Source organism: Apteryx rowi, unplaced genomic scaffold, assembly GCF_003343035.1.
Source record: "Apteryx rowi isolate R43461 unplaced genomic scaffold, aptRow1 scaffold_212, whole genome shotgun sequence".
Lineage (NCBI taxonomy): Eukaryota > Metazoa > Chordata > Aves > Apterygiformes > Apterygidae > Apteryx > Apteryx rowi.
The window spans coordinates 259,810-275,142 of record NW_020448442.1 but is presented as its reverse complement, the minus strand read 5'-3'; the positions used below and the strand labels follow the sequence as shown (position 1 = coordinate 275,142).

Below are 15,333 nucleotides of genomic sequence, written 5' to 3'. Positions count from 1 at the left end.
CTCGCCATCAGTTGTCGATCTTCAAACAGGGTCCCATGGTCGTAGAAACCAAAACCCTGTTGCCAACACCAGCGGCGCAGCCAGTCATTAACTTGGGAAGTATGTCTCCTCCTCCTCTCATCCATCCCCCTCACTGGCAGGATTGAGGAGAATTTGAGATTTTGAGGAGATTGTGACATATTCTACCATAGCATGGATATTGCCTAACATTTTTAAACACAAAAAAGGCTAACAGCCAATCATCTGGCATTTAGCTGATGATTCAAGATACAGAGGCTGTAATAACTTGAAAAAAGCAAGAAAGTTGTCTTGTCAGAAGGCTTCTGGTTAGATCCTTAACTGAGAAGAGGCAGGGCACTGTGCTAGGAAGACAAAGATTGATTGTAACAGGAATAGTATTCAGCGTTAACACAGCAACAGTGGTCCAGCCTAGCAAGAGTAAGAAAGACTTAGTTCAAGTTAGAGCTAGTGCTATTTGTAAACAAATTATTTGCTGATATGAGACTTTCAAATCCTGATATGAAGCATTCAAATTCTCTTGCATAGAGGAAATTGATATTACAGATAGCAAGCCACAGCAGATCTAAGAAGGACACAGAGTACACATATCTTCTGCTTTGCTAAATTATTTCACTGAAGGCAGGGCAATTTAAATTTTGCAAGGCATGGTTTGCATAGCACAGGCTTCTCCATAGAAAGCTGGAAGTTGTAACTGAGAGGAAAAATCTGGCCCTTGGCTTGTACAGAATACACAGACTCAGCAGAGGGATTCACAGAGAAGTACCCACCAGGCCACAGCTCCCTGATACAGCACATTACTTCTTACCCATGTGAGGGCAAGTGCACTGACAGCATTCAGCAAGAGTCCAGGGGCAGTCCACGCAAGGCATGCTAGAAGATGAGGGTACACTGCAGACAGTATATGTGCAACACTGACAGTGACCCCAAATTAATCACATTTTCTTCCACTGATCTCAGAGTCTTTTTTTTACTACTCAAGTGAAAGGTGCATTCATGTTATCCATATCTCCTTCCTCTAAAAGCCTTCTCCTATCTTTCCTTCAAGCTCATGGATTTTCATACCTGTACCTCCTCCTGCAGGTCCAAAGGTGACCTTATATCCTAAGTGCTCTCAGATATCAACACTGGTTAGTTCCTTCCTTTCCCCTCACTTTTGGCAACCTCATTCTTCCTTCTGGGTTCAGCTACCATCTCCAAAAAACTGATTCCCAAGTTTGTCTCTGCTTTCCTGTAACTTGATTAAATAAAGTCAGAAGTTTGACTTTCTGCTATTCAGTCCATAATGCTGTTCTGCCTATCTACAGATCTATCTTGCCAATTCCTTTTGTCTGAAGCCAGAGTCCAGCACTGCTACTTGTTAGGATCAGATGTAGGCCTTTCTCTTCCTTTTTACAGAGGCAGGCTATGAAGCAGTCTGGAGAAAAAAACAAAAAACAAAAACTCCCTCTTTTATTCAGCTTTCAGAGAACATTTTATTGATAAAAATACACACATGGATAACAGATACTCAAAACAGAGCACCGATCTACATGGAGAATAAGGCTAATATATGTCTTTAAGGTTCAATATGAAACCCAACATATTTACACTACCAACTTCCAGTCTAATCTTAAGTAAAAATACTGATATAACTAAAATTATATTGCTATAACTATAACCTAAGCAAGATGAGACAAAGTTTGTGTTTTACAGAGTTTATCTGTATTAATTGGTAAGGATAGAAGAGAATCTCAAGGACAGCACAGGAGTACCTGTAGGGAAGAAGCAGTATCAGTTAATGCTGCCTTTCGTGGAACTTCCGACAGAGCAGTGTTACCCAACAGTATCTTTATTCATCCTGCTGGGACAGATCACGTAGTGTTTCGTTGTGATCAGTGTCAAAGTAGAAAAGCAAGTATGTATTTTACAAGCACCAGCCAATCATTAACTATTACTGACCCTCCATACACCTATCTACAACTGAAATTTTATTAAAGTCAAAAAAAACCCCAAGTACGTAAGTTACGTAATGCCACAGCATTCTACTATATTCTATTAGTAGTCCATTTTTGCAAAGGAGAAAAGTAGAGCAATAGCAAAACAGTGCATTTCCTCAAGATCAAAAAGCATGCCAATAAAAGAATCTAGGACTCAACTTGTGCATTTTATTCACAGAAGCAATCAGGAAGGAAGCACATTCTTATTTTCTTCTCCTGTACAACATCTTTTGATTCCAGATTGAAAAGCCTTCTAAATTACCAACAAACTTACTTTCAGGCAAACTAAGAAGTCAATAAGCACCCTTAAAAGTGTAAAAAACAGAGGGAGAGATTAATTGCTAAAAATAAGTGACAACTTTTAAAAGATAAGGCAGAAAAACAACTTCAATAATTGTTCTAAAGGATGTATAATAACCTGGATTTTTATGTTGAAGTATTTTGTAGGTGTTATAATCAGCCAGAATTTGACTTTTGACAAGTCTACTTGCATAGTGTTGCACGCTTAAATAAGAAACTTTATTCTATAAGCAAGACCCCATTTGAACCTCCCTCCCAAAAAGCACTCAGATGAAGTACTTATATCAAGTCTAGTTACTTTATTTTTGTTATCTGTGCAGTCAGTTAAAACAGTTAACATGATGAAAACAGACAACCACAGAAGCATTAGGTACAGTATCTTAACACTGAAGAGGCAAATGACCATATTGAACACATTCTTTATGCTGGTCATTTCTAAACAAAACTGAAGTACATACACAGGTCTAGTTCAGTGTAAAACCTGACATTAAGCAGCAAGTTGCTCACAGATTGCAGCACAGTACATGGCATTTACTCCTAACAGCTACAGCAGCAGTGCTTAGTGGATGAACTGCATAGAATTAGCCTCATAGGCTAACATTAAATCACCACAGTAATAACCTTAGTGGCTCCCTAACAGGTATGAATTATGAAACTCAGCAGGAACAGTTGTCTACACTCTTCTCAATTTTTTAATGGTAATGTATGTTTTTTTCCAGTCTACTTTAAGCATTTGTTCCAGCCTTCATGGCAGTAACCCTTTTCAGTCAACTGTCATGTAGACAGTTGATTCAAAGTTACTTATTCAAAGTTACATGGCCCCTGCTGCAAAAGTGATATGAATGTATTTAAATTAAGAATGCAAAGTACATTCAGTAGAATGGCTGCAACAATAAGGCAATATATAGTTTAAAAAATAAACCCCGCTAAACAAAATCAACTGTGTAACCTGCTGCCTCATAAGTTTTCAGACTTGAATGAGACAGTTCAAACTTAAGTACTTATCAACCAGTAACATTTCAGAAGTACACTGGTAAAAAATATGCAAAGACATAAGTATATTGGACTGCCAGCAATCATGAGCTGGGTCTTATCACAAGCATACTTTCACACATACAGCCTCACTTTTACAAGTTTGAACAAAGTGCCCTGTACGAAGTTTTTTTGTTTTTTTGTTTGTTTTTAAGCCACTATGGACTCTAACAGGAAAAAAAATATACATTGACAGAAAATTATCAGTTAGAAAATTCTTCCTAACCCCATAATATAGGCCTTTGTCTTGCTACTAGTAAGATCATGACTGTTATACAGTATGCAGACAGCATTATTGGCAGCTACCTCACAGCAGCATTAACAAAATAGCTGTTTAAAAAAAGACTGAAAACTTTGGGGAGTGAAGTGTACACCTATGTATTGCAGGGAAGGGAGAAGGAAGCTGTTCAACTACAGCACATGAGCTTCCCAGAGGTTTCATGTCCATTAGTTTTAACTACCATCTTATTGTATATTTGATCAGTGTCAGCATTCAAACCCACATGGAATTTCCTTCATTAACTTGCTCCAAAATTTTTATTTTTACACCTTGAGAGCTACCTTGGCTATATGTGTATATTGCTGTAATTTTACTTTTCTTCACAACTACCAGAACTAGAAACTGAGTTAACTGTTACTTATCTCAGTTGGAGACTATGAGCATCAGCCTTTTGCTGTCTTCGATGCACTTATGTCTAGTTATAGTTGAAGTGCAAGTGAAGTGTCTATTCTAAATCAGAACAAAAACCTTTCTTTGTAGACCCAGATAAGCAATGCTCAAGAGAAAGATGCTCAAGATTTCTTTTTAAAAAAAGATGCTCCAGTACTTGATTAGCACTGCTGAGCTGAAAGTCTAATCATGTGATGAGAGAGACATAAGAATATCATTCATTTGACATTAMATTGTGCAGAGCAAACAACTGAAAGCAGCAGTGAAAAGAACCTGAATGCTTTTGATCAGTTTGAATAGATGCAAATTTTACTACTTTAGAAATGTAAATAGGCATTTTTGTCACCAGAAAGACTAGAGGAAGGAGACTATCAATATTTCTACATRTGTTTAAAGGATATGCACACAGCACTGTCTAATCATGCTTGAAAATGTAACCCTTTAGTACAAAGCATGCTTATACATACATGCTGGTAAACAAAGACAGACTTCTAGAGTCCCAAGGAAGGGCAGGGCAGATCTTACATACTTTAATACTGAAACATCCAAACTTTTTTATTAAGTGGATAAGATCTTGTAAGTTCAATAGCTTTTAAACAGTATTCACAGATGACAAATTAAAACATAAAGGCACTGAAAAGAGTGCTCTTTTCCCAGATAAAAGTTTATTTGATCAAACAGCTAAATGTTGCTCAGTTTTAGCTGTGTGAATGAACCAAACCACAAGTTCAGAAGTCATAGGCTTAAACTTCATAAAGGCTGAAAAAACAGGACTATAAAAGTGGTCTTGTACTACAGAGTTTTTAAATACAGGGAACAATGATCCAAACATTACCATGTATGAAGTGTTAAAAGAAAGCTGAAGCTGTCCATAGAACAGATATTTTAGGGTAGCTTCCCCCATACACACATATCAGAGGTGGCACGTGCACACTCCTTCTCTTCCCAAATATCTCATGCATCAATCTCCAGAATTGCTAGATAACAGAATTGGAGTTCTTAATTCTGAAGTATGATGTGGACATAGCTATATAATACATATTCTGAGAAAAACAAGAGCAACTGCTTATTACTGGTAAAATCAGTAAGACCTCTACCAAACATGAGGTATCAAATTCATTGCTATAACACTATCAAAGTGTTACAGTGGTGTCTACCAGTTGGTCAGAATGCCTTAACTGGTTCCAGGAAAAGAAGTTATATCTGGTACCAAATACCTGATGTAAGAGTGTATAAAGTGAGCTAGAGAAGCACTTAGAACCCAAAAGACAAAGATGACACTTCAGAACACTAAACAGCAAGTACTTAATCTAGGCTCCTTCCTTTCTCCAACAGAAGTTGGGCTAAGAGTAAAAGGTTCAGAAAGAACACAGAAATCAGGCAGGACTGTTCTATCTGTAACCCTTTCTGATGTCAAAACCAAGAAATCAGGCTTTATCACCCAATTTTTTTTTTAAAGGAGATAAAGCTCCACATCACATGCATTTGATATTGATTTTCCATATTTCATTTATACTTTTTATATAAAAATGTAACTGAAGTCTCACTTTAGAATATTTTCTAAAGCAGGATATTCTTTCAACAGTTATTCAAGTTCACATGCATTTACAAGGTTGAAGGAAAAAATATATATATCTTTATATATAGCTAAGGAAATAAAACTCAATTTCACAAGAAGTTGTTGTAGTGCTGTAAAGTAAAAATAATTTATCAACCATTTCAAGTCTGAAACATTTACCATGTTCAGACTAATGCAAAGGCTAAGCCTATGGTCCAGAATGTGTTTTCATGTTTGCAGGGATGGAAGCTACAGCAGTTCAGCATTTTTCACTCCCTCCCCCCCCCCAACAGATTTTTCTTTCTACCCCTCCTTTCTTCCAGTACTCTATGACTTGGTGCCAAAGCCCTCCCTGAACCTCTAAAGTAGCATATATTTGTAGTTCAGAAGTAAAGGTTCACAGGTATTTATATGACCTTTTATGTCAGTTTTCCATAAGATCAAGCCACTGAAGAACAGACACAGTGCAGACGTGCTTAACCATTCATAGGTAATCAGTAGTTCAAGGGAGTATTTTAAGTTGTTTCTTCTGCAGGGGCCCTTCGCTGGCGAGCAGATTTCTGTCTACCTCTCTGTGGTGAGGGTGGAGTCTCCTGTTCAGCTTCAGTCTCTGAAAACTCGTTGTCCCCCTGTTGGGATCCTGTATCACCTATTAGTTCTCTCAGGAACTTGAATTTGGACAGAAACAATTGCCAGACCACATACCAGCCTGCAGGAGACAGAAAAGGTATTGTTCAGTTACTTCATATAAATTGAAATTCACGTATCAGTCAAAGTATACCAGAAAGGTGAGCACAAATTTGATCAGCAGCGCATACATTAGTTACTTACCAACTCTCAACCCCCAAACACTCCCTCCTAATCCACAACCATTCCTTTCTACAGTCCTACAGGTACCAGTTCAGCTTGATAAAGTTTAATCTCATCCAGAGGCAAAAGTTGAAGCTCYGGAAAAAGACCTGAACATGTTCTGAATTATCCTGCCACAGCAAACAGTAAGTGGCTGATTACAGTTGCACAGATATAGGTCTTAACTGGCAGGTGTAACTACCTAAGATCCTTTTCTTTGAAGCAAGGAAGCAGGATTCATTACACACACACTGTAAAAAGTAACAGTGGGATTTCTATCCTTACTATGAAAACACTCCATCCTACTGAAAATATTCAAAACCACCACATTTTTAAAGTTTCATTACATAATCTCTGTGAAGCACACTTGTGGAGTTCTTGAAATTAAAACTATGCTTTATAATAAATACTGTTCTAAAATTCACAAGATCTGTCTTTTATCATAATTCACTAGAAGATTACATCACCCATATTCAAGATATTCTCTCACCATGTCAAAATCCCACTAAAGAAAAATTAACATTCTCTGGTAAATTTATGCAACTTTATTCAGTTCTGTTCCAGTTCCAAAATGCTGTAGGTTCCATAACTATGCAAAATAAGTATTATGTTGAGAGGGTCATATTTTTTTTAATCTAAGTGTTTTAAGATCCAGCTCCTCCCTCCTCTTCTAAATGTGTGTTTCTAGAAGAGGTAGCCAAGACTTAAAGGCAAATGTATTTGTATCTAAACCAAACCCAGAATCTTCCTTTTAAAAGTGTCACTTATCAAAGCATTTGGATTGAAAGAGGCTGGAGTCTTACCAAGGACTATTGACATATTTTCCCTTCAGCTAGGCAGTCAGTTTCATAATCTATAAGATACAAGTGCAACTTAACTGTATATTTCACAGACAACTAGGATTAAATTTAAACAGTGATCTAAAACCATGTGCTATACAAGAATCATTTGCAATATCAGAAACAGACTGTCTTGCTTAGCACTATTAATATTTCGTTTTCTGGTCACAGGACCTTCCATTCAAGCCTATACTGCTGATCTAGGGAAATATAAAAAGTCTTATTTAGGCTGAAATAGCAAAAACAATCCTCCCAATTACACAACTGCCAGCAGAAACAGCAAACTTCCGAGCATGGACAACAACAGACACTTATTAAGAAAAGGGAAGAAACAGTAACAAGTGGCAATACATGCAATCACAGCACCACTAGTTTTCTTCCTCTTCTGGAATCGAAGTCATGCCAATACAAACAGGCAGTTGCTCAGGATGAAACACGATCCCACCCTTCCCATCTGTCCCACATACTTAACTTTCGTAACTTCTCTCCTACTGAGGAGAGCTGGGGGAAAGCTTTTAAAAGACAACCTATTATGACCTAACTTAATTTGTAAAACTTGCACCAAATAGTGCCCTTTTCCATTAAGAGCTGATGAACCTTTAAAAGATTTATCACTGAATTCAATCTGATGCCCTAAAAATACATTAGAAACCCCTGCATTAAAAAAACCTCAAAGTCAGGTGTCTTTTTCTTTCATATCTCAAGGTAAAAATTGAAAGAGCTACCTCTCAGTGGAAACAGTTTTTAAAAAGTATTTCAGGTCCCTGGAATCTATAGTATTTTGCACATCTTGAAGGTCATAAATCAACTCCCATTTTTCTCATGGCTTTAAACCTCATTAAAGAGTAATCAGATTTCCAAAAGCCATGCTCATTTCTAGGCCACCTAGGAAAGATGATGCATAAGATACATACCAAATGAAAATAGGAAAGTCACAGGAAAATGAGACCTTGGCAGACTATTACAAGCATTAAAAAGTGTTTTCTTCAACTCTCAGCTCTGTCAGGCAGAACAAAATTTGGGACACTATATTTGAAAGTGCCTGAAAAACATGCAGTATGTTCTACAAAGTCTAGTTAAGGATATACATGGCAAAAAACCCTCAAAATTTGTTTTCAATCCTACCTAAAGTACCTAAAGTGAATTTATGCAAAACAGATGCCATGTTACTCCCAGAGAACAACACAGAAAAAGAAAGAGGCCAAAATATTTAGGGCCTTCCAAAATAATAGTATAGGAAGCTTTAGAGAAGCATGACCTGAATATATCTGGTATAAATAAACCCTCCAGTAAGAGAGGTATTCTAACTTTCACTGGGTAAAGTGCACCATATGCTTTCTTCAACAAATGAAGCAAATGCAAATTGGGCCACTTAACACAGAAATTACAATTTAAAAAGAAATGGTAAAGAACATTTACAGTTTATTCTCAGATATTCTAAGAAAAGGGGGGGGTTGTTTGTTTGTTTGTTTAAGATTTAATTTCAGTTAGAACACAGTGGTCTGAACATCCAAAGTACCAAAGGCCATAAAGATTTCAAAGCTCTCTAGCTCAAGGAAACAATCAAGACAGCAGATAACCAGCCAACATGACTGGTCAGAGCCAACATTAAGCAATCAGACCTGCAATGAGACAAGTGAAATGAAACACCATACAGTGCATTATAAACAAAATTACAGGAAATTTATTCAATGGTAGTTGGAAGGACAATCCATTGTTGATGTTTCCATGTCTTTTCCGAACTTCTTCCCATTATTGCTTTCCCTGAAGGCATTCCTCACCACACACAGCCCCCTGTCTGATTCTACATGAAAGACCATCTCAGACTACATCAGAGACTTTTAGGTCCATAAAATAATTTAAGTAGAAAGATTCCTTTCTTTCACCTGCTCTAGATATAGTGCAAACTTGGATGGATTAAAAAAATCCCCAAAACAAACACACCTGTTTGAATTAAGTTAATAGTGCCTCTTCATTTGAGACTCCCTCTCAACTTACAGCTGCTAAACACTTAAGAAACACCTTGGAAATAACCAGACTACTAATGAACTGAAACAAGTTATTCTGGAGAAAAGAGTTGATATCACTGCTGGAGAGAGTCTAACTACATCATGAAAACAAAGCCTGGAGACAGATTCAAGGTGCTGACTTATTTCTAAAGCAGATGACAATGTGTTTTCTACCTATTAATTTTCCAGTCATTAAAACACTACAAAATGGTAACACCAGACATCTTTCCACACTAAATAACCACACATTACAATAGTATATTTTAAAACAGCTTAGTACACAAAAAAAAGAGGCATCTTTGCCTGTCTTGTCTTTATGCATCTCAACTTGGCTTCACAACTACTTTGCTGTAGAGCTCATGCTGAACATGTAATTCACATCACCAGCTTGTGTCCAAAATGCTTTCAGTTCATTCAAACTACAATCTCAAAGAAATTCTGATGGTTTAACTTCACCACACACAAAAGTGTTTGATTTGAATCAGTTCTTCAGTGCTTATTACTTTTTTTCCAGCCATTTGATTTATTTTTTCAAGTCATTTCTAGCTTGATTAAACCTGTGGCAGTCAAATGGCACAGCTGCAACACACCTTCAGCAAAAACAAGCAGTGATGATACGCCAGACTAAAATTGCTATGCTGATCTGTGGAAGCTGCCTCTCCAAGGGGCAAGCCAGGTCAACAGTACATCATTCTGATGCAAAGCAGGGCCTCCAGCTCTTGGCTACAGCAGAGGTCTGAATCCAGGGACCAGGACCATAACTCATCACAAACAGACAGTATTCTGCATTTAAGCAAGTAGCAGCTCCCAGCCTCCACAGAGTTTAGTACTCAATAAAAGCTGGGAGCCACTGTCTCATTTAAAATGCCACAGCTAGATGCCATCCAAAGACTTAAACCATCTTCAGCACTGTGCCATCAGTATGTCAGCCCCTGCTGTAAACAGTGATACATGATGCGAATTGTGAAGATGTGACCATGAGTCAAAGTCGACTCAGAAGTATGTCATATCATGATGTTATGCTATGAAGATTTTATGATTTGACTAGGTTTTACAAAAGCTACCTTTTAAGTTGCTTCCCACACCTAGTTCTTCGTAAAGGGGAAAGAAATAATCTGATTACAATAGGTTAATCCCCCTCAAAAAGTGAAGGGCAGAAGTTTCAGGGTCCATATAACCTGTTTATCTTACACTGGCTTCTAAGCATAAGCTAAAAGTGGGAGGGTTATCTGTACTGGAGCCTCCTACTGGATACTCCTACTGGAATCAGGAAGGCCACCAAACAAAAAAGCCTCGAGAGTAATGTGGAATGCACAGGATAAAATAACCTGAATTTTATTCTGTGAAATACAAATCAAACCAAGAAAGGAAGGAAGATGATGTGGTAACAGCACAAGATTGTCTTGAAAAGCTGTGTTTTATTTCTCTCTAGTATTGACATCCTGTGCAGTCTTGCAAAATCATTTTACCTCTGTGGCCCTACTGATTTGAAGATAGGATGTTACCATGCAATGTGCTGAAGACTAATTTAGAATTGTGGTATTGCGAAGTTGAATGTTGTCTGTATAGCACTCAAATACTACAATAATGTCCATCACAGAAAGTCTTACAGATCTACAGAAGAGGGGGAGAAGAGAGTTGAAGGAGTGTAGAGCTCAGGATGCTAGGCTGAGATTTGGAACAAGGTTTCACACTGAACTTTGTGGGGTATCATCTGTGACCACGGACAAGTCACTTCAGTGCTGCGCCATTTTTAAGATGAAGAAACTATCACTGCCCCAGGGCATAGCTCTGCTATGGAGAAGACAGAGTAATGAAAGAGTACACTATGCAGATACTGCAACAACAAAAGACAACATGTTATGTGTTGCTTGGTTCTGCATTGCTCCTTAAACCTAGTCCTGTCTGATGCAACTTTTTTACCATATGCAGGGATTATTTCAGACTTAACTGATAGCAAGGTAATTCCTACCTCCCATTTGTATTAAGTATCAAAGAAAAGAGTTCAGGTTCAAAGAAAAGGCCATTTTCTCTTTATTGCTAATCTAATCAGACAAGACTTCCCTTGCCTTTGATGTATTTTGAGAGAGTTGCTCATTTAAGACAGTTACAAAATTGTTTAAACAAACATTAAAGAACAGTTAAGGCAGAATTTAGGGCTCAAATGTTTTCCCATCTGCAACTGAATTCAGACTCATGAAGCAAACCACACGCTTGTTTCACCAACACTAGTTCTGGCACAACTTTGTTTTTAAGTTCATATATGTCAAACCACATTTCACTAGCATCTCTTGCCAAATGAGATGAACACTTCTATCTGTTCCAGAGAAAGCACTCTTCTGCAATTGCATATAGCTTAATGCATTACTACACTCAGAAAATAAAACAAATATACATAAGTAGCATATGTAAATAGTCCTAGAGTTCACCTTGGCTGGTATTTTATTGCATCTCCTTGACTATGCATAATTCCTACCACCTGCATAGGAACATGGGATACATGGTAGAAGGAATATGAGGTCACCTCAAGAAAAACCACAGAGACAGTCAGAAAAGATGGAAAGAAAAAAGTGGAAGCAAGTTACCTTAGTCCTACTTTTAAAAGAGCAACTGAAAAATAGCTATATTTGTAGTCTCTCAGTAGTTTCTATGTCAGATGTGCTCAGTTTACCAACAGGGATTTCATTAGCTGCAAGCTTTCAGTGCTTACTAACGAATTCAGATTAACAGCAAAAGTAGCAATTGCAGACACCCTGAAGTGCTTAAAGGAAAGCAATCAGGCATATGAATTTACTTTTCACATATGGCTGACAATTAAACTGGTCCAAATGCCTAATTCTGATAGAATTGACATGTTTTGAATTTTACATTTTTACTTTCAAAGAATGATAAAAATTACATTTTTCTCATTATTGCAGTTTTTATTGCATTTATTAAATCATATTTGTGATAAGCAACCAAAATTCACACGATCCTCGGATATCTCCTGGATTTTTAAGTCTACTGTTTTCAGCAAGCATTCACAACATGAGTCCTTTTATGAGCCACTCAAAAACCAACTTACAACTCTTTAGGCTCTTGACCCTGTAAAGTCCCATTTGTAAGGCTGTTTCAGCAGCTCTCTTATCAGATGACTAAAATATTCTTATCAAATTAAGTTTATTCAAGCTTATATCCAGGCATTCTTGTGTCAGCTTTGTCCATGAACTTGTAGTCTKGCTGGCTGGCATTTACACATATCCATACATAGCACTCAAGGAGACTAACAGGTTGTAAAGAACAGCAATTTGTATGCAAGAAGGTGGATAAGAAACTGGCTATCAGAGGAACAAATAAACCTTTAGGTTGGAGGTGAGCTTACTACTCAGTTACTCTAGTAGGGGTCTTAACACTGACTTCCTTGATTATTTTCCATAATAATGGCAGAAGTACTAGTACTAACAAGTGCTATACGGAAAAAAAATTACCAAATCCTGCAAGTCATTATAAAATCCCATAGAGTTACTTCTAACTGTTATATTATCCAGTTAGAACTTTCTCCTCCCTAYCAAAACAATGGAGATACCAGCTTCCTGTGCTTTTTTGATCTACATAACTTTTTAGCAATCATTTTATAAGCTGTTTGAATCTTTCATCTGTATCTTAATTTCAAGTGAAGTATTAATTGAATCTGTTTATTGTACAATACAAAACTTCAAATTGCTAAGCATTAAACCCCTTTAAGTGGTTTATAAACTACTTTTGCTATCTTTAAGCAAGCACTAGAGAGAAGTTTAAGTTACCAAGCAAAGTTAATGAGATCCTTCAGCATATCCCACCATTTATTACATCCAGAAAAATAAGCAAAAAGGCCAGGTTTCCAATTTTGAAAACATTGCAAAATCATTCTATTCTCTCAGCATTACTTCCATGAGAAGCTCTAATTAAAAAACATATACTCTGAGAGCATAAAAAACCCAAGCAAGTACCACATTACATCTTCAAGAACCAGAAGATAGCCAGACAACGATTTCTGAACACAAAGGCAAGAGTGAAAAATACCTTGATGGAATTTTTCTTCATGAAAAAAAAAATGAATAAAGGTCTGGCATTCAAAACATTCTTTGTTAGTGAGATTGCAATTTAACCCCACATGGTGTAAAAAAGTGCCCTCTCCTTTACTTGTTGCCCAATTGTTAAATCTGATGTATTCCAGTTCCTCTGTTATGATGAAACTGAACAATCTTTCCCAGCTTATCCTGTCCTCTCTGCTCAGTTTTATAACTATCACCTTCCTCCATATTTTCCAGGCTAGGCATGCATGTCTAACCTATTTTGTATCTCTTCTTACAGACATTACATAGCTCTTGCCATCCTGTTTAACATAAAAAGAAATAGATTTTTTTAAAATAAGGTAATAGGAATACACTGTTTGAGACATAAGAATATCATAGATTCTTGCAGCAATGTAATGACATTTTCTATCAAACTTCTAATGCTTGATTTGACTGTTTGTTACAAAGCATTAGATGGATACTTTAGAGAAATGTTCGCAATGACTTCAACTTATACGTCCTTCAGGATACCAACATCTCAGTTAGATCCCATTGTTGTGTGTGCATATTTCACATTTTTTCTTATGTGCCTTACTCCACATGTGCTAAAACACTGAATTTCACCTGCCATTTTATTATCCAATCCATTGAGACAGCAAGATCTTTCTGCAATGCTCTGCAGTTTTGACCATGATTAACAATTTTTTGTAAGTCATAAATGTCTCCACTTTGCCCCCTTGCTTTCCCGAGTCATTTACAGAACCACCTGCGACCTGCTTTTTATCTCACAAATCTTTCACCACAAGCTACAGCACAGCTTGAGGATTTTTTTTTTTTTGAACTCTAAGTTCACTATATTGATCACAGTCACCCACCTTCACTGTACTGCTGATTCCTTCCAAGAACTCTAACAGGCAGGTTGTGCCTCCCGTTTACATAACCCTGCTCTGCGTTAAAAAATAAAAAGTTTAGAGAGCTTTTCTTTATGCGACTCCAAGTACTGCTCTAAATCTACCCTAGCAAACTAAAATCGAAAGCGTTACTGAGGGGTAATCAGAAGGAAGTTACTTCTTCCGTTCACTGGCATTTCAAACCCGGCTAGAAGCTGCACAGAGTGACTACTCAGCAGCGCGTTTACTAGAAAGGCTGTCAGCTTCAGACTGCTCTCCGAATTAAGCTCTGGAAGCATTTCAAGTATCAAAAATATTTGAAAACAAAGAGAAGGGGGCGCCGTGAACGGCACACGCTCCCACGCCCCCTAGGGCACCATGCCCTTTGCTTCCTCGAGTCGATCCGAGCGGGGGAAGCAGAGAGGAGCCGCCAGAGACCGAAGCAGCGGGAAGGGGGGCTCGCCAGGCCAGGCCAGCCCCACCGCCGCGGGGAGGGGGCCGGACTCACCGCACAGCATGAACAGCAGCACGCAGGCCAGGGTAGCCACGATCACCAGCAAGGTCAGCCCGATGCTCTGCCACATGGTGCCGGGCGCCTTCCCCCGCCGCCAGGCGTGGCGGCCTCCTCCGAGGGCGCTTGCCCCCCGCGGCGGCGGCCGGCGGACAGCGCCGGGCCCCCGGCGGCTGTCACGGCCCGCTCAGMGCGGCGGGGCCCGGCCCCTCGGCGAGCCGCTCCGCTCCGCTCCCAGGCCGGGCCGGTCCCTCAGGCGCTGCGGGACAGCTACGGGGACAGGCCCGTGGAGCCGACCGTTAGGGGGAAAGGGCCGCGCCTCGCATGGCTGCCCGGCACCCAGCTACCGCTGTGGAAGGGATGGAGAAGTGCTGAGAGGAGGAGAGCGGAGCGGGGCCCCGCGGGGAGCGAGGCCGGGCGGTGCGCTGCTGCTGCGGCGGCGGCGTCCCCTCCTCCCGCTCTTGACAACCGGTGTGCGGAGTGGCGGCAACGAAACAGCGCGGGAAGCGGGCGGGCCTTTAAGTGCGTCATGGTGACGCCAGGCGACGCGCGGCGCATGCTGGGAGCCGCAGTTTGGTTCCCGCCTCAGCGGCAGGCGCGGGTGGGCGTCGCGGCAGCGGGGACTACAAGTCCCAGCATGCCCC

At 39.2% G+C, this 15,333-nt stretch overlaps 1 protein-coding gene across 1 annotated transcript; it reads right to left on the bottom strand.

The window, feature by feature from the left end:
* Positions 1–2,581: 2,581 nt before the first annotated feature.
* SMIM13 (small integral membrane protein 13) lies at positions 2,582–14,846 on the bottom strand. The gene is made up of 2 exons (XM_026064261.1): positions 14,687–14,846; positions 2,582–6,266 (listed from the first exon to the last, which is right to left on the bottom strand). Exons 1-2 carry the CDS (start codon positions 14,760–14,762, stop codon positions 6,073–6,075), a joined length of 270 nt encoding a protein of 89 aa, XP_025920046.1. The 5' UTR covers positions 14,763–14,846; the 3' UTR covers positions 2,582–6,072.
* Between the last annotated feature and the right edge of the window lie 487 nt (positions 14,847–15,333).